A 27,984-nucleotide genomic window follows, 5' to 3' on the forward strand; every position below is an offset into this window, starting at 1 on the left:
CATGACAACAGCCATCTCAATACTATAATGGAAATAGTTTTGATCTTACAATTCCCTGAAATGGTCTTAGGAATGCCCAGAGGTTCGCAGATCATACTCTGATAACCACTACATTAGATGAAGACTCTATACAGCCAACAAAGCATTAAACCAGGGTTACCTTCTATTTAAGTAAAAGACCTACAGCAACAATTCAAGTTACTGTGAAAAACCACAGCCTAAAATTCTTAACCTATTCAAAATCTCTAAGGCTAACATTAAATCTTAAATAAAAAATTTCCTCCTTGCATAGGACATTTGCCCCATAGTGCCAAAACTATCTTTGGTAATAGAGCACACTATTAAATGGCCTCTTAAATTTCATGATGTAGCTTGTGCCATACAATAGTTGAAAGCCCAAGGGATCTGCCAAACTAAAGGAAATTTGCTAGAGAGACATCACCTAGAATCCTACTGGGTTTCACAGGGTTAAGAGGTAAGCAGGATAACATAAATACTACTCTCAGTGAATTCTTAAAAGCAAATTAACAGAGAAAGAAAGAAAGGTAAGAAAAATATTATTCCTACGTTATGACATCAATGACTAGGGACCTAGCTAATATATACAAGCAATGTTTTGTAGCTCGGTGATAGCACCTACACACACCGTTTGTATTTTTTCTGTAAATAACTGCAAACAATAATAATGTGTAACTTTCCTTCTTCCTACAAATTTTAAACTTGGTATCTGAAATTCTCATCTTAATTCATATAATGTTAAACATACTTATATTCTCAATGCCCTGACTTCCTAATGTATGAAGATTAATGAGTACTTCAAAGGTAAACCAGATAATTCATCAATGTGTTGCATTCTCTGTGTCACAGGGATGCACTCTCAGACTCTGTATTTTTATTCCAGTTTAGATTAATAAAATAATTTAAGATAATTCATGTATCTGAGTTTATAGGCACTTTGTTATAAATAGCTTAATATTTTATTAATGGACATTTTAATGCAATCCAAGAGCTAAACCAGAGTGATCATGTTATTCTTGTTAAATTATCCCCTACAATAAAAGTAACAATTCTTTTATCATTTCTTACCCAAAAATGTGAATTCTCCAGATCAAAAATCTAAAACTGTAACTCCAAAACAACATTTGGAAATTTTGTTCTAAAGGCTTACCCAGAACAAAGAAACAGTGGAAAGAATTTTTACTAAGTTTTCCAGAAGTTAGTGTTTCTTTTCTTTTATTTTTTTTTAAGATTTTATTTTAGAGACAGCAAGCACACAACAGCAGCAGGGGAGGGGCAGATGGACAAGCAGACTCCTCACTGAGTGGGAAGCCTGACAAGGACCCAATCCCAGGACCCTGAGATCATAACCTGAGCCGAAGTCAGATGCTTATTAACCAATTGAGCCACCCAGGTGCCCCTGAAGTTAGTGTTTCTTATAAGTAAAATAAAGTTTAGCTATCCAAAATACAATTTATTTAGGTATTACTAAAATGTGAACATTATGAATGACCAACTTAGACACTAACATGGTTTTCAAGGATAGTTTCTATTTAGAACTCATGACAAAAATTGATATTTTAATTATATAAAAGAAATTAATGACTACATAAAAGTATAGATATCTTACCAGTCTTGAGGCATAAGTTTAAGGGGCTGGTCTACTACTCTATAAGGAACTGTGACACTAATTGCAGTGCCCCCTGGTTGCATCTGATCTTTTCTTCTTTGTATTAAAGTTTCATTTTCTCGTTGGCAGCCTTGTTTCTTCTTTTCATCTGATGGGACAAATCTTTGAAAAAATAGATGAGAAAGTCAAATGTTTCAATGTGATACAAATGGGAAAATATACGGAGAATTCTAAACCAAACTTTTTTTTTTTTTTTTTTATGAACCTGCTCTGCATGTACAGATCACAATGTGTGGAGAGTATAGTCTTTCCTTTCCATGATAGGACTCAGCACACATAGGCCATAAGTTGGTGTGTATGTCTGTATCTGTGTCTCTCACACACAGACACAATTTATATTTATTCATCTACCACTTCGCATTTTCCACAGTTACATAAAAGACCATACTAATCCTTGATTTTTCAAATGCCAGAAGGAAATTTTATTATAAATCAAAAAGGTCACTTGAAAAGAAGATGATGTGGCTTCTTCCTAGATACATGACCTAGCCTAAGAGCTTCACGAAACACTCCCTTCCATGAATTATGACTTAGCAAAATTAGAAAAATACCATCTAATTTCAGGGTTGCTTTGCAAATTTTAAAGGAGTAATTAAATAAGTGTATGCCAATTGTTTTAGTATAAATACTGTTAGTAATTCAGTAAATTACCAACTCTACCATGGGATTCAATTCTCTACTATACTAACAACAGATATTCTCAAAAATAATTTAGCAATCTGCAGAGCTGTTGCCAGCTCTATATTGTTGGTGTTCACAAGGCATTTCAAAATGGTCTTCTTTTAAAAATATGCATAGCCTAAATACACACTCTATTAGCATATTTTATTAGCTGTGGTCTGGCACCACCAATTAAATGGGGGCAATGCAATCATTACATTGAGACTCATTCTGCTTCTAAAGTTTAAGACAGATAAATGGGGTGGAGGGGATGCATGAGAGCTTGCACTTGGTAGAGTCCTTTGAAAAATTTCAATATCACAAGCTGAATTTATTATTAGTAATACTAGTCTTGCACTCCTGAAAGTTTTCAGTAGACAGTTATTATGATAAACCGAACTTCATTTCTGAGCTGTTTTCATACGATGTCAGAATCTGATGGAAAAGTTAACATTTCCATATCATTTAAAACCTCCTCCAGATAATCATTTTACTCCATATGGATTTTGGTTATTTATTAATCAAGCCCACTTAGAAAATGCCAAATATTATACTAACACCGAATAATTAAACACTTTAAAATTAACAGAAATGCATTGTTGGAAACAGTTTTAATATAAAATTACAAGAAAAATGTATTAAGTGAACAGTAATACATTGTGCTAAGTTACACAATATACATAGCTGTACAAAACAGTCACTGCCCTCTTGAAGCTTACATTCCAGATACAAAGTGGTCTCACTGCCAAGAGAAAGATGCTTTAATTTATCTCAGTCTATATCTAGATGGGATTAAAACGTTTAACACTCTTAAATACAATACTGCATCTCACTCTTTTCTAGCTTTTGAAATTTTAAATGTTGTAAAAGTATAAAATTACTTATGCAAAATTACTTATAATCCTTAATGAATTATAATATACATACAAATGAATGATCTATAATATCCAACTTTTACAAGTCTATTAAACACCTAATTCAACTTCTAATGCATTAAGAAATGAGTTACATAGCATTTGCAAGTTCACGTATTTGTTAATGTAAGTTTTACTGAAGTTCAGAGTCATTAACATGGTTAATTATCATCCTATAATTTTTATATGCTCTAGTATTTTAATTTCTGAATAGATCTAGGTCTTTAGAATAGTAGCCTTCACTGTAGTAAAATGCAGCTGGTTTTCAAAATGTTTTTCAGCCTTGATCTCATGTGGTAACATAAAAATAGATCTTCTATCCTGCTCTCCTAAACTTAAAGTTAGAATAACAATGTAGACTTCTCTATCGATGGAAGGTACTAGCAAACTAATTAAACTTAAGCTTTTTTTTGCTATATTTTCACTGGGATCCTGGAGTAAAAAATAAAGCCCAAATTCTCCTCAAGGGATTGAATCTAACAGAAGTTCCTTCTTTCATAAAGGCTGGATTCTCAGGGATTAAATTCAGTATAATGGTAAACTAGAAATAAACCCACCGTCCACTCTTTTTCCTGTTCCCCCACCCCTAGCCCTTATTAACACCCTGGCAAGCGCAAGAAAATAAAATCTCAAAATTGTAAATTGGCCCTCACTTGAATTTGAGGCAAGAATTAATATGCACACTGACCACAATGATTGAGAAATAAACACATTATCCAAGCCAGGCCAATGAGACTCAATCCTGGAATTTTTGCTGGAATTACTGGGAAACAGGAACTATCTTTCTACTGTAATCAGTAACCTGGAGTTTTTGATAGTCCTCTTTGACCTTGAAAGGGGAGAACCTGAGAGATGGGAGAGACCAACTCCTGATTATATCATTTCAGCACTCAGTCTAGCTGTGGCAGAAGCCAGGACTGTTCAGTCGCATTGAGTCAATAAAGAATTTTTTGATAAAGCTACATCTGAGTTGGTATTTATCATTTATAACTAAAAATGTTCTAACAAATTCAACCAGAATTGCACAACTCATGTGACAGATGAATATATATGATTTGGAGAAATTATGATGTCCACTGACTTATCCAATATTTGCAATTATTTATTCCACTCTACATTCCATGAGTAAAGGAGTGTGGGTGATGATATAACTATAGTCATTTAAACAAGTACATTTAACAAGTAACATTTAAACATTTAAACAAGTACAGTTCTACTGAAATAATTTTATTAGTACTGTCAAAGAATAAAATCCAAATAAATGATGTAGCTAAATAAGTTACAGACTTTATGTTATTTTAAAAACAGAGAAAGTTTATGAGTATTTCCCAGGTTAAAAATATAGTTTTCCTTTTTCCTAAATAAAAGAAGTTGGAATTTGAAAAGTAGAGGAAAAAAAACGTAACGATGTCTGGATGTTTAAAAAACCTCAAACTGAGATTTTAATTTAAAGTGATGTAATATTGGCAATGCTCCCAGGTACTTAGCAAACACAAATGTAAACCTTTCCTGGATTACCCCTTCCCTGCCCACCCCAGCCCACCTTCATTTTGGAACTCAAAGAATTTCCACAGAAAAAAATTTCAAGGAAAATGAACAGTAAATGAAGACAATGAAAAACATTAAATGTACTTTAAAAACTAAACACACAAGGAAATGAGAGGTATCATGAAAGAAACAACTGTCAAAAGAAAAAGGTAACTAAGAACTTCTAATGCAATTATCAAAGATCAAAGCTTATAAAACAAGCTTGCAGGAGAAAAAAATACTTTAAAAAAGACAAAAGATTTGAAGAAGAACTAAACAGAACCACTAAAATTGAAAAAGTCCTGGAAAGAGAAGAGAAAAAAAAAAGGGTGGGGGGTATAGAGACAAAGGCCAGGACTCAGAACTGAAAAAACCACAAATCCATACCCTTAATTCTAATGAACCCCAAAGTGGAATATATAAGAAATCTACATCTAGGTAGAACAAATAAACAAATTTAAAATGGTCTTTAAAATAACCAGGTAAAGATTTCCTTCACAGGATTGATTATCAGACTCACAGGTGACCTATGAACCGACACAGGAAGCTAGAATGTACCGCAGTAGTATCTTCAATGTAAATGAGGAAAAAACAAACAAACAAACAAGAAACTCCTATATTTGTTTTCCAAAATGGTTGGATCCTTTTGCATTACCAGTGGCTGTTGGGAACATATACTATTCATGGTCCTCAGTAAACTCCAGTAATTGTTCTGCCTGCTTCTTCCCCAGGTCTCAAGTAGTTTTCTCACATGAATATGCTCAATAGTATTTGACTAATGTGAGGGGAACCTTCTAGATATTTTTGAAATACTCTTTATGTGTAATCTCTCCTCTTTGTAACTCTGTCCTGTGAAGCTATCATCATGGCTTCACGAGTGCCATCCAATCATTTTATTTAAATAAACTTACAGTCCTACTAAAACTTCTTTCAAGATATTTATAATTATACGTAAAACGTACTTTTTAGTACTTTCATAATATAACCTTAATTTTGTTATTTAGGGATGTTAAAGGTTAAGGTAGGTTTTTTTTTGTTTCATTTACTTATTGAAGGGCTAAAAAACTGAGGAATCCTTAATTTTACATGAAACCAAATAAAATCTATGCCAAAATGAGCTATGGGGTACAGCTAGTACTGTAATTGTGTGGAGGAGGTTTCAATTATGCATTAATTACATAGCGAAGCCTCCAGCTGACTCAAACTGTAGGGGAGATGTCAGCTGCAATGAGGTGTTAAACAATGAAGGGAGTGTTTTATACTTAGAAGAAAAATTAGGCTCAGTCTATCCTAAGAATGTGGTCTATTTAATTGTTTCGTTTTTCTGTTGTGAGCCTAAGGAAAAAAACACTAAAATTTACTTTGTGATTTCTTTGCACTGTTTACTATCTTCCATTATAGATAATATTTAAGATTTAGATTTGTAATACATTCAAATGAGCACCATAAAGGTTCTGGAGAATGAAAAAGTAAAGGCAGAATTTCTTGTTTAACATTCCAAAAACTTCCTGTGAATTTTCTGTAACCATTAAGGTATATTTATAAAAAATATAAATACCTGTTAATTACTAAAAATTGTGAGTTGGAAATACCAAATTTACAAATCATAAAAAGCAAAGAACTACAAAGTGCCTTAAAAATCACCTGATCCAAATACAGTTAAGTGTAGAAAATGCAATACCAAGTACAATGACACTTCCTAGGAACTAAAATCAAATCCCAGATACAGATACTAACTATCATATATCAAAGAAGGAATTTGAAATTAGACATAAATACACTAAATGAATTTACAGCCTGCACACACACAAAAAACAAAATTTGAATTTCAGGTACATAAGTCTGCCAGTCCCCAAGTTATCAATGTGTTCCTACCTCCTTTTTTGTTTCCTAGACATTTTTTTAATATCCATTATTGGGCAAACACTGCTTTCAACAATGGAGGTACAAATGACAATACAGTAACAAGCCCTTTTCTCTAAAGAATTCACAATTTAGTTGGAATTGTGAATTTCAAGTGGGTGCCAGATTGTAAAACATAGAAGCCATCACAAAATAAGAACAAAAATATAGATGTGTATCATACTTCACAGAATATAAACAATGAAAGAACTACTCTTGTATACTCATTAGAAGGTGGAAAGAAGACACATGCTTAAACAAAAACTAAAAAAAAATTTAAAGCAGTTAATGAAATCCATTTTTGCATGGGTCTGACACAGTTTCAGTAACATTATCAAATTGCAAGGAGGGGCAAAATGATTGTATTTCTTGTTCACTCAAATATAGATGACTTGAGGAATTACTTGAGTAATTCATAACACTGTAAAAACATTAAACGATAAAAGCCAAATGAAATATAAAACATAAAAATTCCTTCTTTCCCTACTGTTAATGGAAAAAAGCTCAGTGAAAATTTCATTCAAAAGTACTAAAGAAAAATACTATATAGATATATTTGTGCCACATTACACAGATTTTTTTACAAAGCTATTTAAGTTATAAGGTACTTGAATTCAATTCTGCATTTGGTAAAGCCTGAAATCAGCAAGTTTTACAACTTATTTTGTATCTCATTTTTAATTAGTTGTAAGTTATTGTAGAAGCAGTATGATTTTCTTTTTGGAGGTCAGGGTGCTTTTGTTTTCTTTCATCAAGAATTGTCATTGTTATTTTACTGAGAAAGAAGGCAGAGCATTCACATTCTTTTTTTGGATACTAATTATGTTACTGACTGAAAATATTTTCCTAGTTACCACTAAAAATATTTAACAAAAATTTTCAATGTTAGACCAAATTACAAAATATTGTTATTGTAATTAACAGTGAATATAAGGCCCTGAATATTGCAGAAGAGTATTTTATTCCAAAATAAAACCCAATTTCTTTTTGTAAAATTTATTTATTTTAGAGAAAAAGACAAGAGACAGAGAGAGTGCAAGCACGCATGTAAGGGGGGGGTCCGCATGCATGTCGGGGAGGGTCCTCAAGCGGACTCCCATCCAGCACAGACCCCGATGCCAGGCTCCATCTCACAACCCAAGCAGAAATCAAGAGTCAGGCACTTAATTGCATGAGCCACCCTGCGCACCTAAAACCCAATTCTTAATCTGAATGTTTGTTAAGAATCTCCATTATCAAAGGTTAAAATAACTAAACTGGTCTTTGGGAGACCTGGTTTTATTTCCTGCTCTCCAACTAGCAACCAGAGTAGTCTTTAAGGTTATCTCTTGGCATTTTCATTGAGGGTAAGAGTGTATTCTGACAATCCTTTTTAGGTCTCAAAATCTAAAAAATAGTAAATTTCAAGTATTTCCTTAGATTATTAAAAAAAAAATCACTTCAGTTATGTCCATTCTCACTAAAACCACATCATTTTTGAGAGGAGCTAGGTGAAGTTTTTAATGGCTCGTATAGTATTGCTGGGGTCTAATTTGATTTTGAACTTACCTTCAAGATGTGATTTGTTTTTAAGTTAGTGTCAAAGAAAATTATACTTAACACTGTACTCTCTATAAGGCATTAAAATTGGGTTTTATACTAAATGCTGGAACATATTTTCTCATCAGTTGCAATAAATGACTCCTAACACAATCATATGAGCTCCAAGAAGGTTGATCTTGACATATATTTATCTACATAGCACTTTGACTTTTAGTTATTGCTCTATAGTGTTGAATGAACAAACTCAGTAAAGACAGATTAAATACATCTTACAAAATTCCAGTTCCAATAATTATAAAAACCCTTCCAAGAAATGTCAGATAAAATATAACAAACACCTGAAATGTACAGCTGAACTGGCAAGAAAATAGTTATGGGCCAGAAATCACCAGTGCTGCAGTGGATGAAAATGGAAGACAGGAACACTATCTTGAGATTGGGTTTTTACCAACCACACAAACGAAGGACACAAAGGAACTAGAACTGGAACCTTACAAGGGGTAAACAATCAACAAAAGAATGAACCAGGGGGGAAAAATTCCAAATAAGTTTTAAGGAAGTGTGTAACAACTTGATCTGGCTCTACAGTAGGGGAGGAAAAAGGAGTCCTCAATAATCTCTCAGCCAATGGCCTACCCCAATGTCACTCTGGTCTATTCTGAATTGGAATTTATGCTATGCTGGTGGACCAGAAATCCTTGAATTGAGAATTTAACTTTTATAAAAATCAACTTTAAGGGGTGCCTGGGTGGTTCAGTCTGTTAAATGTCTGCCTTCAGCTCAGGTCACGACCCTGGGGTCCTGGGATCCAGCTGTGCCTAGGGATCCAGCCCCAGTTTGGGCTCCCTGCTCAATGGGGAGCCTGTTTCTCCCTCTCCCCCACCCCCATTCATGCTCTCTCTCTCAAGTAGATATGTAAAATCTTTTAAAAAATAATAATAAAAAATAAAAATAAATGAGAATCAACTTTAGACTTGTCATATCCCTGTAGCACCCAACAAAAGCAAATTTATAAAATCATTCTGTAAGTAAGGGATGTCTTCAACCCAGAATTTCTTCAAATAATTAAAGCTTAGTGAGCAAAAGTCCAAATCCATAATAAATGGCAAGATTTAATCACTAATTCCATAAGGTAACTGGACAACTTGACAACACCTATTTAATAAGAAGTACCATAACAGAGTACCAAATAGTAGGAAAAGGTTATAATAAAATACCTTTAAGCCCCTTCTCTCCAACTAATGACCATGACGCCACTCTTATACTCTAAAAAATTATGTAGTATTATGTTGGTTCTTCCGTTTTCTTTCACCTACCTGATGAAAAGCAGAATGAACTATCTTCAAAATGCTAAATATCCAGCAGTGTTTAAATGAGTCTATAAACAATTTACCCATTTTAATAATCGGCATGACTGAAAAAAAGAAATTAACTGAGAAACACTACAGGATAGGGTGACCACTGTTTCTTCAAAATAGCATTCTACTAAACTACGTGTATTCTACAATAAATGTTTAGAAATTATTCTCCTGTCTTAACTCATGGGCCTGTATGTGGGAAGAGGGAAAACAAATTTTCCCTCTGAAAAAATTTTATTAAAATGATTGTATTCTGGGATGCCTGGGTGGCTCAGTTGGTTAAGCGTCTGCCTTCGGCTCAGGTCATGATCCAAGGGTCCTAGGATCGAGTCCCACATCAGGCTCCTTGCTCAGTGGGGAGCCTGCTTCTCCCTCTGCCTGCCGCTTCCCCCGCTTGTGCTCTCTCTCTGACAAATAAATAAAATCTTCTTAAAAAATAAAATAAAATGATTGTATTTAACTTATTAAGTCTAGTACTACACAGGCAAAGAGAACAGGAACTTGTTAAAAAGGAGACAAGCAGAGCCTACCTGAGCAAGGAGGCTGAAAGCACTTGTACACCCCCATGCAGACATACATGCACACAGTGCCATGTCCACACACGCACTTTTCAGTTTTTAATGAAAGAAGACAGTTAATTTAATATATACTACATAAGAGTGTAATGACCTAGAACAAGGTCCACCCACATTTCACAGATGCAAACTACACAACACCAATAGCACAAATAAATCATGAGAATCTGGCATATGAAATTTAAAATGAGAGGAAAGCATGGTGGATATCCTTCTGTCATGAGCAAAACTAGACATCCGGAAATCACTAGCAAAACCACTTATTACTTGCCATGCTAGCAATAATGTTCATAAACTTTACAGTATTCTGAAAATCACTTAACCATGGCTCATTTTGAGCCTTACTAATGCACATATCATTGAAAGTTATCTAAAACAATTTTAACATTGCCATTTTTCTTCTGTAAATGACAGCCAATACATGAAGTATAAAGATTTAAAAAATAATAATCGGCACACCCACTCATATTAACTAACATAAAGATAAATACTCCTGGAAAATACTTAAATTTTAAGTCTGAAGCTGGTTGTGTAGGGGAGATATTAATTTTGTTCACATCATGATGTGTTTATTAGCTCAATTTGAGTGTAACTGTGACTATATTCATTTTAAACAGGAAATGAGGAAGGAAGAAAAAGACTAAAAATTTCAGGTAGAAAATTTCAGTTACAAATTAAAATGGTATATATTTCTAGTTACCAAATAAATATGTCATAGGGATATGAAGTACAACACACTGACTACAGTTAATAATACTGCATTGCGTATCTGAAAGTAGTTAGGAGAATGGATTTTTAAAGTTGTCATCACATGAAAAAAATTTTGTAACTATGTATGGTGATGAATGTTAACTGGACTTCTGTGGTGACCAATCTGTAATATATACAAATATTAAATCCTTACACTATACACCTGGAACTAATAATAATGTTACGTCAATTATACCTCAATAAAAAAAAAATCCGGAAGCTAAGTATTTGGAAATTTTAATATAGGATACAGGTTTCATTTTAACTTCAACTAAATTTTACTAATATCTAAGTTAAAAAACTATATTCCCAACCTCCACCACCCTCTACACCCAGGGTAAACATCTTATACAGAAGGTCATATCACTCTTCCCATTCTTCAACTAGAACTTGGAGAAGGGGAGAGGGAGAGAACTTGAATTTGTTTTAGAACTTCCTAAAGCTCTTCAGGAAAAAGTAAAAACAAAACGATTCATAGGAAAAGTTAATATAGTATCCCTTTCATTACAACTTTTGCCAAAAATATCTGTAATTTTCCCTAAAGGATCCAGAGAGACAAGAACATACAGTGGACCCCTGAACAACACTGGTTTAAATTGCATGGGTCCACTTATAAACGGTCGTCCCCACCGCCCCCAGTTAAATGTAACACAGTACTCGGGCGCCTGGTGGCTCAACTGGTTAGTGTCTGCCTCAGCTCAGGTCATCATCCTAGGGTCCTGAGACTGACCCCTGCATCGGGCTCCCTGATCAGCAAGGAGTCTGCTTCTCCCTCTCTCTCTCTGCCCTCCCCGGCAACTTGGCTCATGTTCTCTCTCTCTCTCAAATAAATAAATTCCTTTTAAAAAAAAAATCCAATACAGTAACACAAATGTATTTTCTCTTCCTTGTGATTTTTTAACATTGTTTTCTCTAGCTTACTTTACCGTACAGATACAGAATACATATAAGATAGAAAATACGTGTTAATTGACTGTTACGTTATATATTACTTATGTTCTCAGTAAGGCGTCCATCAACATGAGGCTATTAGGAGTAAGTTTCTGCAGGAGTCAAAAGTTGTATGTAAGTTTTTGATTGCATGGGGGATCGGCACCTCAAACCCCTGCACTGTTCAAGTAGTCTGTACTCTGCTTTGAAAATTACACTTCAGACTATCTGTAAAGCCTACAGCACAGAAGCTGAAATTTTTTTCTCCAAATAAGGAATACCAAATTCTTAGCTACTAATTCTCAAAGATACCTCCATACCAATGAAAACAACAGTTTAACAAATTACTTACTTCAGGTCCTGTAGAAGGTCCTTTGCATTAAGCATGGTTATTAAAGAGGTGGTAGCTGCAGGAATTATGATAATGGGTGTTCGAGATCCTGTAAAGACAAAAGTACAAAGGTAGCAAATATGTTGTTATTATTATTAAAAGAAATAGTTAATTTTGCAATTAATAAATTTGTAATCTTAACTCCTTTGGGCTAAAGAAATATTTTAAGTCAACAGTGATACTCAAAATATCAGTATGACCTGAGTATTGACTAATCGGAATGGATACCATGCACAAACATCTGCTATAACTGCACAAGCATAATATCAGCCTTTGTTTTGTAATCTGGCTTATTCACTTATACTTTTTATTTAAAAATTTTTTTTTTAAGTTTTATCTTTATTTAAGTAATCTCTACACCCAACATGGGGCTCCAATTCATGATGCCGAGATCAAGAGTCACATGCTCTTCTGACTTACCCAGCCAGGTGCCCCTACTTTTACTTTCTTAAAATAAGTTTAAAATCATATGCCCAACCTCACCTTTCTTCTGATTTGGGGGAGGTCTTGCTTGAGAAACTGTTAAGAGAGGGGAAAAAAAATTGAGTGTTACAAAATCACATTCTTATCTTCCAATTTACAAAGCAACTAAGGCCTAAAACTTTAAATTACATATGACTAGTTATAAAAATTTTAAATATATTACAATGTTCTCAAATAATATCAATCTTCTCTCAAACAATTTATTTCTCTTTCACAAAAACATTAAAATGCCTTACCATTATACAACAATCTATTGTAACAAAGCAGATATACTACACTGCTAGACTCTGAGTATCTACATTAATGGATATTAAAGTCTAGCAAAGGAAGCAAATAGTTTCTTAACTGATAGCCAATGTAGTAAATGCAAAAACATGTAACACTGGGGGAAAGGCTGGAAGGAGGAAATGTGCTTAACTATTGGGGAGGGAAAAGAAAGGCATTATTGGGAACTAAGACCTAAAATATTTCTTACCATTTTTTTCTCTTTTCATATTTGTTTTTTGTTCATTAGAAGAAAACATTATAGGCAGTGAGTCATGTGAAGGTCTATATTATCTTGAATTGCCAATATTATTTTTTTTAAAGGTTTTACTTATTTATTTGAGAGGGGGAGAGAGAGAGCAAGAGCAGGAGGCAGAGGGATAGAGAATCTGAAGCAGATTCGGTGCTGAGCATAGAGCCTGATGTGGGGCTCGATCCCATGACCACAAGATCATGACCTGAGCTAAAACCAACAGTTAAAACGCTCAACTGACTAAGCCACCCAGGAGCCCCCAGTTGCCCATATTATTAATAATTGTGAAAGTAAAGGGTGTGGGTAGGGAATGGGGTAATTGAGCGATGGGCAATGAGGGCACTTGATGTGATGAGCACTGGGTGTTATATGTAACTGATGAATTACTGAACTCTACAGCTGAAACTAATGAAGTACTATATGTTGGCTAATTTTAAATTAAAAAAATTGTGAATGTATGTTATAAAAACACAAATATTCATCTTTTCATTATTTGTCTATATAACAGACTTTATAGTGCACAGAAATATTTGTTGGCAAATAACAGCAACATCAGCCTTGTTCAAGATTAATATATTTTAGAATTAAAAATGTTGTACATTCAAACTTCAGAATTTACATATATAATAAAAATTTATTGACTGCTTTCTATGTGTCATGTACTGCATTAAAATTTCCATTTTCCTAAATCACAAAAATAAATGAAAATTTAGGAGATTTAAAATTCTAACTCAACATCAGTTGGGATATACTAATTTTTGGAATGAGTTCTTTTTTAAGCCGGTAAAATGTTACATTTTAACTTAATACTTTGTACTCCTTTGTATAGCTACTTGTTGTGATAAAATTTTATTGAGTCCAATAGTATGATTTTCCCAGTCACATAAGGCAGAGAAAGATATATATAAATACAAGTTCACACACATACATCTTTAGTATAGTGTTCTCATCTCTCTCTTCTTAAGAAAAAAATACTAAAGCTTTCTTGAATCATTTTTAGAAACAGGACTTACAGAAACACCTGATTAGCTAGATAGCATTATTTGGAATATAATACATTCTCAGTAAATATTTCGTATTTGTTGGAGGGATAAAGTAATGACAGGATGGATAGATACATGGATAAACAGGAGACAAGACTTGCTATGAAAATGAGTAAAGGGAACAACAAAAAAGAAATCTTTGCCTGAAATACCACTGGTTTGGTTAAAGAAGCCCACAATGGACTCAGGAATTTTTTAGGAAAGGATTCACTAAATTCAAAGGTGAGAAGAGCCCATGTTTCAGAAAAAGACAAAATACAAAAGCACACATATTAAAGTTTAGAGACTTAGTAAAAAATAACTACAAAAGAATATAAATAGGTTCCCTGGTTAAGTAAGGACCAAGGTACTGACACAATGACAAACATACCATACTAAGCTTGATTTAAAGTGGGAGAGGGGAGGAAAGGGCAGAATAACACCAGTCCATATGGCAAAGTGATTAAGAGCAAGAATCTGTACTCAGATGATCTCAATTCCTCTCTCCATTTTGCAAACTACCCTAACAAGAACTGACAGACCACTCAGTCTCAATTGTCCTCAACTATAAAACAGTAATAATAGTTTCTACATCTTGAATCTGCAATGAGAATCTTAAAAACAACAATGCAGGTTAAGTCCTTGATCAGGTCTTGACCTATATTTAATATTTAGTGAACCCGGTGGCTATAGCTGATCCTAAGTGCTACTGCTTCTAGTACCACTAACACTACCACACTACCAGTACCTTCAGCAAATTCCATGACTGAAAATTTACAAGCTTAGAGTAAATAATTATTATTGATTGCTACGTTTGATTTCTAATATAATTAGTCTTCACTTAAATATTCAGAGCCTTATACACAAGGCCCTCTTATTATTATAAATAAAACAGAAATAGTCCCTGACCTCAAAGACCATAAATAAGCAAGCATACAAACAAATCTGAACATGTAATATTAAGAAACAAAAGGTGTGTACATTGACAGAAAAGTGTCCTTTGGATAGAAAGCTTAGAGAAAGCCTCTCAAAAAAAGTGGTATTTAAGCTGAGATTTCAAGGATGAAAAGGAGCCAATTTGCAAGGAATAAGTGGACAAACAGCCCAGGTTAGATGTAGGAATGTAAGCAAATGCCAAAGACAGGAAAAAACTGCTGTGCTTGAGGAACTGCAAATGTACAGATTACGGGGACAAAAGAAAGAGTGGCAGGAGATGAGGTTAAAATATACGCAGGGGGGCGCCTGGGTGGCACAGCGGTTAAGCATCTGCCTTCAGCTCAGGGTGTGATCCCAGCGTTGTGGGATCGAGTCCCACATCAGGCTCCTCTGCTACGAGCCTGCTTCTTCCTCTCCCACTCCCCCTACTTGTGTTCCCTCTCTTGCTGGCTGTCTCTATCTCTGTCGAATAAATAAATAAAATCTTTAAAAAAATAAAAAAAATAAAATAAAAAAAAATAAAATATACGCAGGAATCAATTCACATAGGCTTTCTAGGCAACATTAGATTTGTATTTAAGTGCCACTGGAAAAACCCTATAACTTTTAAGCCAGAAAATGACATAATTTGATTTTCATGTCACATCTCCTGTACATGCACTTGGATGTTGTGACAGTACTGTACTCTCAATCTCTATATGTATCTTGTTGGAAGCCAGAAATACGTCATGGACTAACAGTTCAAGAAGCACTGGTCTACAGAAACGATAATGGTTTAGACTTAAGTTGTGGTAGTAGAGATAAAGAGAGAAATTTGCAAAAAAAAAAAAAAAAAAAAAAAAAAGATTTGACAGAAGTCACTGACCTATTATATGAGAGCAGTAAGGAAATGTGAAAAGTGAATAATTAATAACTCCTGAATTTTTTGCTCAAGGAACAGAGTTGACAGTGGTGCCATTTACTCATGAAGAAGACACGTGGGACAAAACATCAGGGAACAGAGGTTTTACATCAGTTTTAAGATGCCTATGGCATATCCAAATGTTAGACAGTTTATGTAAGATACCAGAGATAAGTAGAGATGTCTGATTTGGAGATACAAATTTGAAAATTATCAGTGCACAGATTAAAACTATGGAATGAGATACTAGAACCAGCACAATCCTTTTAAAATATACAAGGGGCAGGGCTTCTGGGTGGCTCAGTCGGTTAAGTGCCTGCCTGCAACTCAGGTCATGATCCCAGGGTCCTGGAATTGAGTCCTGCATACGGCTCCTTGCTCAGGAGGGAATCTGCTTCTCCTCCTACCATTCCCCCTGCTCGTGATCTCTCTCTCACTTCCTCTCTCTCAAACAAATAAAATATTTTAAAAATTAAGTAATAAATAAATAAAATATACAAGGGGCTAATTCTCTCTCTCAATCTTATATGTAAAGCAGATAAACTAGAGCTATGTAGTCCACCTACCCATTTCAGGCAATCTATGAAATAAAAGTAAAAAATTAAAGCTGGAGAAGCGAAGTATGCACTGTATATAAACGGCAGGAAGCAGGGATATGTGCAAGAGATTTAATCTAGAAAGAAAATGACAGTAAGGTACAGGACTATGGCTTATCCAAGATTTATCCTTTCTAATCCACTAAAAACATGAGCTTTTTGTTCATTACACTCTCTAAATAAACCTTTAGAAGTTGGGAACTGTAGACAATTTCAAATATCAAATTTACCCAGGGACTTGCCTAGCACAATCAGAGCTAAATAGACATGTGGTGAAAGAATAATAAGGAGGAAAAAATTAATCAATGATGGAACTCTGTATTTGAGTTGCCCCACTGAAGAGGTAAACAAAATGGTGGTTCAGTCCCCCATTTCCAAATGATTCAAACTCTACCTACAAATAACAGTTATAAATGCAAAATCTTTCATCTGTAACATATTACACTGCCGGATAGGTTTTGAGCATTCATATATTTTTCAATTTTGAAAAGATAACATAGGTGAATATATCATATATTACACAGTATCTCTTTGAAATTGGGTAGCATCCCATAAGCAAATACAATAAACATTTCTACAGCAAAAGAAAAATTCACTAATCAAGACAAAGATGACAAACTGCTTAACATCCACTAAAATCAGGTTTTGTTGATAAATGAGTGCTAAAAACTTGTGGAAGAGGACATCTCACATGGATGGGCATGAGAATATTTGTTGAGATATTAATTCACATTAATTTCAATCAGTTTAATCACCAGTGCATCTTGGTAGAACAATTGAAAAAGAATGATAGAATATTAAGAGCGGAAAAGACGGAGAGCTCCTTAGTTTAGATATGATCTTCCCCAAGGTCACAAAATTCGCTGGTACAATCCAGCTCCCTTAACTTCATTTTATCACACAGTACATTTGAACAACCTGGTTTATTTAGATATTACTGCCTCCCCCTACCCCTTTCCTTGTCTGCCAAATGACTTCGATAAAACGTGAGATGACAGACAATTTTACATTATACAACATAAAAGTGGGTCAGAAACCGCCAGTGGTGATTTCTCCCCTTTTACACCATTTCTAAATTTCTAATGTGATCCTCTTTAGACTGACCAAATATAGGCTCCCATCCCTCCCTTCCAAATGAAAACAATTCTGTATCAATAATGCAACTGCCTCTACACTATTCCTCTACCTCACAAGTTGTATTTTTTGGGCCCAACTGAGTCTGGCAATTCCTATTGCCTTCACTTTTCTTCCTTCCTAAAAAAGAACTCCTTCTTCGCGTTTCCTAGTTTCTGGCACTGAGTACATACATGGAAGGCGTTGAACTAATATTTATTAAATTTAATTGCTCTTCCTTATACTCTTACAGTGGCTTTTGGTAAGGTCCTCTCTACTTAAAAAACAGTCCCACAGTCCTGTTATCTGAAATAAATTTATCCAATGTGCTCCAAATTTAACACACGGCCAAAGAAGCACTCTCTTCTTCTCCACTCGTCCTCAAAAACAGGAACGGTAAAGATTCTAAACAAATCCACTGCCAGTAATTTAAAAAGAAAAGAAAAGGAAAGGAAAGGAAAAGAAAGGAAAGGAAAGGAAAGGAAAGGAAAGGAAAGGAAAGGAAAGTATACCAGTCATGTCAAAAACCAAATGTATGGATCCAGGACACATTCCAATATAAGCCACATATAATCTTAATTCCGTACTTCTATAGTGCTTCCAGAAATATTTAGTATGTATAATTTACATAATTTTAGAGTTAGCTTGTAAACATACTATGAATAAAAAGACATCCAAATCTACACTATCGATACTGCCAAACTTAAGAGGAAGATCACCCAATTAAATTCTTGCCTGTTCCTTTCCAATCCTTTTCATTTTCTTCATAGCATTTTCAATACCACTAATGAGGTAAAGACACATGGTATAGCCTAACACTGTAATTACACTAAATGTAAAAACACCAAAATCAAACCCAAAACACCTAAAACGAATACATTGTTGGTATCTACATGCATTTATAAAGATCAACCTTTTTAGGAACTAGGAAGAGGGAAGAAAAATATTTTCAAAATAACTTCAATAATGCCTATGCTTACCACACATTTTACAAAACTCGATTACAGAATCTTAAATGCTCAAGAACACAGGCATCTGAAATTCAAAGCACCAAAGCTGCCTAACAGTCTATTAAAATTACGGTGTTGTGCTTCCAACACGGGAGGAAAAATTACATCCATATGTACTCTCGAACAAGGAATTGGTGAGGGGATCTGTACATATACATAGCTTTTTAAAACATTTTTCTAAGAGCTTATAAACATTTTCCAAAAAGTTTTAACCCTTCAACTCTACCTATTTGTTCAAGTAAATGTTCCTATATTACTTTATAAGTACTTTAAAGTAAAATTTCAATTCCTTCTAAGCATTGTACATATCAAAAAAATTTCATTGTGACCATTAAAAAACAAAACAAAACAAAAAACCCAAAGTTTTGTGTTTTACCTGGTCTTGGTACTGGTTGTGCTGCAGGAGCCTGAGTCTTACGGGCCGATGCACCTTCCTTTAAAAGAATAAAAATTGAAACAAGATGTTAAAAGTTCCTTTACATAATAAACACTTTCATTTAATCACTGCAAAGAAATTCTGTATCTCCTTGTCTCTCATTCAATGTCTCCACTGACAAGTTACTATCCTAAGCATTAAAAAACAAAAACAAAAAAACACCTCCCTTATCTCTTATGCTATTGGTTATGAGGTAATAATAGGAATCTTTAGTAGAAAATAAATTTAAACTGTTACCATACAGTATTTATTGTAAGCATGTAACATTTTTCAAATATTTAATGATTTACTTAATTGTTGACAATTTTAATATTTGTATAAATGTTATCACCCATTTTAAAATCAAGTCAATCCTTCTTCCATTAACAGTCTCAAAATGAATAAATGATACATAATCTCACATTAGAAAGATGTAAATGATGTTACTTTGGAGTGCATTAAAAAAATCCCACAAACATTTCAAATGAGATGGCTTTAAAATATTCAGGGAAATAATCACATTTATAAAGAGGAGATTTGTTACATTTAAGAGTGGTTGAAAATTTTAACTAAATAACAATCTCAACTAATTACTAAGCATGTAATATATAGAAGAAAATATGCTAAGTATTGAAATACATCAATTATATATTCAGGAGTAGATGCCTCTGAAATGCTTAAGATACTCAAAAAGCTGTCTTTAGTGTTAACAGTTTCAATCATATTCACACTTAATAGAAAGCTACACATGAAAAAAAGCTACAAATGTAAATTTCAAAACAACTAGTAATTCATGGAGCTACTACTCTAGCTGTACTCAACTGAATGAAACTTGATAACTATCAGGGAAGTTACATAAATCCATAAAAATAAAAATTGGTATTAGAATCACAGGAACATTTCTAAAGAAATACTGTTAAATAATGTTAATTTTAACCATATTACATTCTCTTCAAAACTTGAGATTCTGCATAAAATAATTTGGAATGGTAGGCTATATCACAGTTATTTTTTTTAAATATATAACTAAATCAAAGACATTTTAGCTTTCCATCCCATGTTCCTGCATAAAGAATCAACTAGATATTATATAATAAACATGAAAATAAAATAAACGTTACCCATATTACTTAGAAATCCTTGTATGTAAATACTGAGTCATGGAATGTAGCTTAAGTACACACAGAAACAGAAAAAATAAAAGAAATGAGACTGGAAGAACAATGAGCACACACATATGCAAACAGCTTTCTGTCTACATTTGACTGTAAGGCTGGCTGGATCCAAATCAAAGCCCCCTTCTTTCAAAAAGAGTAGACAAAGTTCAAAATCACAAGAACACAACAGCACTATGCGCATATTGAGAACTATCAGAACCAAAACTGATTTAGCTGACTACTAAAATATACCTATACTATATGAAGAGACTATGGCTCTTATAACATGGGTCAGCAAAAGGTACAAGTACACAGAAGTAATATGAAAAAAAAGTATTTTCCATTACAAATCATAACCCTTAAGTGTTTTTATCTACTTTTGAGTAAACTCAAAACTGGGACCTCTTTAAAGACCAAAAGTGGGTATTTTCTGTTTACAGAGTAAGCATCATTGCTTGATGATCTCCTCCTACTCCAAATTATCCCTTTTTGGGAATAAGCCTTAGACCTTGGTCACTGGGAGAGGCATATGTCTTAGGCTACGTCAATCAAGAGTTCTCCCCTGTATGTTTTATAAATTGGAATAGCAAGTTACACCTCTAGCTACAAGGCTGCAAGGTGATAAACCAAAAATTACAGATTATCATTTATCTCTTGACTCATGGGGAAAGCCCATCTGCAAAAGGACAGAATGACACTAGTATGCACAAAAAAAGAGGTAGAATACAACATCCCTTATAACACCTATCTAGTTATAATAGCCTGCACGGTCTAGCCTTCTCCTACCTCTTCTTGATTATATGAACATTTAAAATCTCTCATCTCATGACTCTATGCACTCCCACACATTTTTTTTTTTTTTTTGAAGACTTTGTCAGAGAGAGAGAGCACGAGCACACATGAGCACAAGCAGGGGGAGCGGCAGGCAGAGGAAGAAGCAGGCCCCCACTAAGCAAGGAGCCCAATGCTAGGACTCGATCCCAGGACTCTGGGATCATGAGTCCTGGGATAATGACCTGAGCCGAAGGCACTCAATTGACTGAGCCACCCAGGTATCCCCCCTTCCAACATTTTTATCTCTATTAGTTGAGCAGTTACTGTCGGTTACAACCTAATTTTGTCTTCTCAGATGTACTGAAAATTCTGAGTCGCCAAAGTCATTGTAGTATAACTTTGCCTAATTTTGGAGTTAGCAAACAAACACAAGTAAGTGTAAGTGCAAGCACGCATTCACACACACTCTCTCTCTCTCTCTCTCACACACACACACACACACACACACACACACACACAGCTTATACAGCTATTAAACTGGAGATTGTGGACTCCTTGAAAGAAAACTGAGATTTTTGCTAATCATGTCAGTTTGTAGCCCTTTTAGGACTCCCTAGCCAACACTAAGAGCTAAAAATTCATTCCACTCCAATCCGTACTATTTTAAAATAAAATTATAGAAGTCCTTGCATAAAGAACCTCAAAAGCCATAGTATCCAACCCCACCACTCTTTAAAGATGAAGAAACATCGGTGAAGTTTTTCAAAGGCTACAAAATAGTTTATCTGGCATATGTTAAGAAAAAAGGAATAATAACTTGGCAGTAATATGGAAAAGAGACTGACAGTTCTACATTTTTAAAGATATTTGGACTGGGGGAAAAAATACTACCCATATGGGAAAATAAAGTATCAGCAAAAACAAAACAAAACAAAAAAACAACTAAAACAGCTGACAAGTTATGCTAACTGGAGAGGAAAACCTGCTTTCTCTTGAAAAGTCAGAACAATTACAATTTCCACTGAGACTTGAGGCATTCCAGAAAAGAAATAACTGATAAGAACGACAGAAGTGATAGAATCATTTCTGTAAAACATAACAAGGCAAAACAAACTATGCTGTTTATAATCCATACTTGCCTTATTTTAACAAATGAGAAAAATTTAAAAATCTTCTGGTACTGGGAGAGACAACATTGGTATTTGCTGTTTTAAACAAGCAGGAAATAATACTATGATATGTAATATCGTAAGAAAAAATATTTGTAACAAGTGTCAGTATAAAAAAGAATACATTATATTTACTTAATTTGGAAAAATGCTGTTTATATGAAACTTCATAAAATACTCAAAATTCAAAATGAAGAAAACATACAGAATACATATGCGGACTCTATGAGTTTATAATCTACCTTTTTGACTACTATATTTATGACAGCAAAAGTAACATGTTTTAAAAATGAAATAAATACTAATTGTACCCTTACACGCTTTTTCTTTCTACACTCTCATGAAATGTGGATTTAATATTTAGAATTCCCAAATAACAGGATGCTTTTTTAAAAAAAGAAAAATCTGAATTTAAGTATATTGAGTCTTTAAAAAAAAAGTATTTTGGAAAAACTATGTAGAAAAAACTCAACTCTGTAGACAAATGACAATGAGGCTGAGAACATGAAAGATTTCAAGAGCAAAAGACAAATTATAAGCACAATTTATTTTTTTACCTTTGCCATAACCCAGAGACATATGCATACAATGTCTGCCAACATAGAAAATAGCTAACACATTCCTAAAATATACTACAGTATACCTATAAAGTATATAGATTTGATACCTCTAGCAAATCTCTTATTTTGCTATAGAATTCTTTATTTACTTGTCTGCTTCTCTCAACCAGACTGTAAGCTAATAACTTGGGTCAGGGACTGTCTATTATGTCTCCAATGCCTGTTACATGGTGCCTAATGTATGGTAGGTCCTTAAAAAATATACATTAACTAATTAAAACAAATCCATTCGCCTTAATAATACTGATTCACCACTATTAAACTGTTTCAATCTGTTTAATAAAAATGGTAAAAATATCATGAAGAATTACTGAGAGACTTAAACAACATTAATTTATTCATTCTATACACATTCATCAAAGCACTCGGTGCCAAATAAGAAACTGGGAATACATCAGTATAAACAAGAGCAAGGTGGTCCCTGCATTCATCAAGTTTTGTAATTTAATGGAGGATCAATGAATGAAAGTTTAAAAATTATAATGTTACATATGTATTTAGTTTAATTGTTTGCAATGTGCATATAAGTATTTTCTATAAATGTTTATATGTATGTTGAGCTTAGTGTCCAAAATAAAGAGGAACTAATAATTATTAAACCAACTTCCTTCCATAAAGAAACATTCTCTGTAAGAAAAGAACTGGCAAACCAAGTTCAGCAGCATACTAAGAAGATTATACACCATGACCAAGTGGCATTTATTCCTGGAATGCAAGGACGGTTCAATATACGAACATCAATAGATGTTCCACATTAACAGAATGAAGGGAAAATACATGCTCATTTCAACTGACACAGAAAAAGGATTTGACAACTTAACATCCTTTCATGATTTAAAAACAACATCATACACACCCTGACAAACTAGGAATTTTGAAAGGAAACTTCTTCAACATAATAAAAACTAAATATAAAAAACCCACAACAGCTAACATACTCATTGGGAAAGACTGAAACCTTTTCCCTTAAGATCAGGAAAAGTATGTCCACTTTCACTACTTTGGTTCAACATAGCATCTGAAATTCCAGCCAGGGCAATTAGGCAAGGAAAAGAAAAAAAAAAAAAAAAAAAAAGGGCACCTGGGTAGTTAAGTGCCCAACTCTTCATTTCAGCTCAGGTCAGGATCTCCCACTCATGACATCGAGCCCCGCGACAGACCCCATGCTTAGCACCGAGTCTGCTTGTCCTTCTCTCTCCCCCTCCCCCTGCTCACGCACACAGCACGCACGCATGGGCTCTCTCTCTCTCTCAAATAAATAAATAATCTTGGGAAAAAAAAATAACTCCTACAACTCAAGAGCAAAAACCAAACAATCCAATTCAAAAATGGGCAAAAAACTCAGACATTTCTCCAGAGAAACTGACCATTCTCCAGATGGTCCATAGCACATGAAAATACGCTCAAACATCACTAATCATTCAGGACATGTACATCAAAACCACAATGAGATACCACTTCATACCCATTAGGATAGCTATTATCAAACACATAAAAAACAGAAATTAACAAGTATTGACAAGGATGTGGAGAACTTAGAATCTCTCTCTGTGCATGGCTGGTGGGAATGTAAAATGTGTAGCTGCTCTGAAAAATAGTATGGTGGTACCTCAAAAAATTAAACACAGAATTACCATATGATCCAGCAATTCCAACTCTTTGTATATAACCAAAAGAACTGAAAAGCAGGGACTTGACCAGTTACTTGTATGCTGATGTGCATAACATTACTCACAATAGCCAAAAGCTGAAAACAACCCAAATGTCCACTGACAAACAAATGGATAAACAAATTACAGTTTATACATACAATGGAATATCATTCAGCCTTAAAAAAAGGAATGAAATTCTGATATGTGCTATAAAATGGATGAACCTTGAAAACATTACGCTAAATGAAGTAGGCTAGACACAAAAAGACAAATATTATATGACTGTACTTCTATGAAGTACCTGGAAGAGTCAAATTCATAGAAATAGAAAGTAGAATAGTCGTTACCAGGGGCTGGGGAGAGGGCAACAGGAAACTTTAACGTATACAGAGTCTCCGTTTGGAATGATGAAAAAGTTCTGGAGATACAGAGTGGTGATGGCTGCACAACATTATGGATATACTTAATGACACTTAAAACGGTAAATCATATATATAAACATAAAAAATCTTTTTTAAAAAGCACAAAAGAATAAACATAGTCTAATGACAAATGATGGCAGACAAAGGGATGTCTACTCAGAAAACACACTATTTTCCCTTTTTCAGAGCTGGACTATACCCATAAGGGATAAACGCATGAACAAGCTGACCCAATCGTATCTTCTCTCCTTTGGAGTTTGAAATCCATACTGAGAGATATGCCGAGCAACGTGAGCTACGGTTATCTGTAGTGGGCTGGCTTTAAGGAGGACTGTATGTACAAAGGACCAGAGAGCTGGTGTACATATGCAGAAAAAGTGACAAGTAATCATATGGCACCAGACAGAAACAGAAAAGGTTCCTTGATTCCTGACAGTCTTCCAATGTCTCACTGTGTTCTTTTAAAGGCCAATTTGTATTTCTCAGTCTTGGGTTTTGCGGAATATTCCTATATCATTATAATGTACATCCTTTTCTTCCTTACACTGACTTGAGCAAGTTTCTGCTACTTGAAATCGAAAGAGCAAAGACTAAAGTATTTTAATCTCAATGAAGATAAAACAAAAATCTATTCCTACCCAAATCCATTCACAGAATTAAAACTTTGACCTGGGAATAAATATTCATTTTCTTTATAGTCACAGACAAAACTGGAATACAAGTGCTCATGAATAACATTAGAAGATATTCACTAATTAAAAAACTAAATACCCAGTTTCCCATTCATCATTCTCTAGAAAGTTTTTAGAAGGTAACTACGAAGGTTAATTTTATGTGTCAACTGGGCAATGGGACACCCAGATAATTTGGTTAAAACATCATTCTGGATGTGTCTGTGAGAATGTTTCTGGGTAAGAGTAACATCTGAATCAACAGACTGAGTAAAGCAGATTGCCCTCCCCAATGTGGATGGGCCTCATAGAATCCACTGAAGAAATGAACAGAACAAAAAGAGTAAAAAAAGAATTCACTCTCTGCCTGGCTGTTGTCAAGCTGGGACATCAGTATTCTCTTGCCTTTGGACCCCGCTTTAGACTTGAGCTGTACACGCTCCTGGGTCTCCAGCTTGTTTACTGCAAATCCTGGGACATTTCAGTTTCTATAATCACATGTGCCAATTCCTCCTCAACCAACCAACCAACCATCCATCCTATGGGTTGTTTCTCGGGAGAATCCAGACTAATACAAATACAGCAAGTGAAATTTGGATCAAAAGAGAGGAAAAGAGAGTAAGACAGAATACAAAATCTTTATTTTTTTTTAAAGATTTTATTTATTTATTTGACAGAGACAGACAGCCAGTGAGAGAGAAAACACAAGCAGGGGGAGTGGGAGAGGAAGAAGCAGGCTCCTAGCGGAGGAGCCTGATGTGGGGCTCAATCCCAGAACGCCGGGATCACGCCCTGAGCCGAAGGCAGACGCTTAACGACTGCGCCACCCAGGAGCCCCAGAATACAAAATCTTTAAAGGGGTATTCTTGCATAACAGGAAAATATAAAAAAAAATTTTCGTTTGTTTACCTACAGATTAAAAAATTACATCCACATAAACGTAGATGAAATGCTTAATTATAAAACTGCATTAGAAACAAACCAAAGCATAGAAATTGATCTCCTTTAATACTAAAGTCTATAATGGCCACATACCTTTCCGGCACAAACGAACAATTCTTTTATATGTGTCATTGAGGCTTAATAAAAGCACAATCTTTCTCATTTAAAACTGGCAGGATTTTTTTTTTTTTTATAGTGGCAGAGGGCCAGGGGTAAGGCATCATTGTGTACGTTATGGGTCCATGGACTAAAAACAAACACACTGATGTAACCAGAGGCAGTGTAAATCAGTGCAAAAAACTTGCTTTAGAAGTCCTGAACCCCAGGTTCTAGCTTTGGCTCTGACATATTAAAGAGTGAAGCTCTGAGAAAACCACAACCTCTCAGGGTCTTGATTAACTTGCCTCCAAAATGAGACAAGTAGATTTTTAGATGATTAGAAAGGTCTAACTCTGCCCTAAAAATCCATTATTATAATGTAAGTAATACCTTGTCACTAGGAACAATGCCACTGCAGTACAACCCCAAAAGTCCAATTAACTAAGTTTAAAGGCGTAATTCAATATGGGTTTCTTCAAAGATGGTACAGCCACACAAATTTGTTCTTCTGTTCCACTGAATAAAAACGTGATACTCTCCTGCCCATCTCCCTCTATCAAAGGGTACATGTTTGGAATTAGCTAAATTTGACTGTTTTGAGAATCACACAATTATAGGTACTGGCAATAGAGGCAGAAAGGAAAATAACAACATTGAAAGCTTTAAAAGAAAACATTCAATGTTTTACCGTTTAATATAATAAATTGAGGAAGCTAAAATAAACACAGACCTGTATATATTTAATTATTTGACCCCCTAGCCCCCAACAAACACAGAGTCAACTGAAATATTCTGGAACATTATAAATGCCAGAGATATTAATAAATATAAAATCTGTGAAAAGTTACAGAGAAAATATGGAAAAAACTCAAAGTCAACTACGAGCATATAGAAAAGAAACAGACTCAATGTTAGTAAGTAATCAGGGAGAAAGAAAATGAAGAATACAACAAAAATGTAAAAATTTTCATTTTTAAAATTCTGGTTCACTAAAACTCAGCAATTGTATTATCCTCAAGACATCGTGTTATTTATTTAAAGGGAATAAAAATATTCAAAAAGCATGAAAAATTAAGAAGATAAAAATGTAATGCAAACCAACTACAATTGGGAAGATCAAAAGTATCAAAACAGTGAAACTGAGTGACACCATAATGAATTACAGAAAACAATTTGAAACCGAAGAGAAAAAAATAAGTATATAACATTTTCTTCCAGTTATTTTGCTGCCTATTTAATGATCTGTGTA

General features: G+C 34.3%; 1 protein-coding gene across 1 annotated transcript in view; it reads right to left on the reverse strand.

Moving 5' to 3' along the window:
- CDC73 (cell division cycle 73) overlaps window positions 1-27,984 on the reverse strand; it is a 116,040-nt gene that overhangs the window by 18,307 nt on the left and 69,749 nt on the right. Inside the window, exons 11-14 of the mRNA XM_026517367.4 lie at window positions 19,191-19,248; window positions 12,720-12,755; window positions 12,198-12,285; window positions 1,628-1,789 (exon numbers count right to left, since the gene is read on the reverse strand). Coding sequence (XP_026373152.1) covers window positions 1,628-1,789; window positions 12,198-12,285; window positions 12,720-12,755; window positions 19,191-19,248 — 344 coding nt within the window. The remainder of the gene's footprint in view (window positions 1-1,627; window positions 1,790-12,197; window positions 12,286-12,719; window positions 12,756-19,190; window positions 19,249-27,984) is intronic.

Source organism: Ursus arctos, unplaced genomic scaffold (genome assembly GCF_023065955.2).
Source record: "Ursus arctos isolate Adak ecotype North America unplaced genomic scaffold, UrsArc2.0 scaffold_2, whole genome shotgun sequence".
Taxonomy (NCBI): domain Eukaryota; kingdom Metazoa; phylum Chordata; class Mammalia; order Carnivora; family Ursidae; genus Ursus; species Ursus arctos.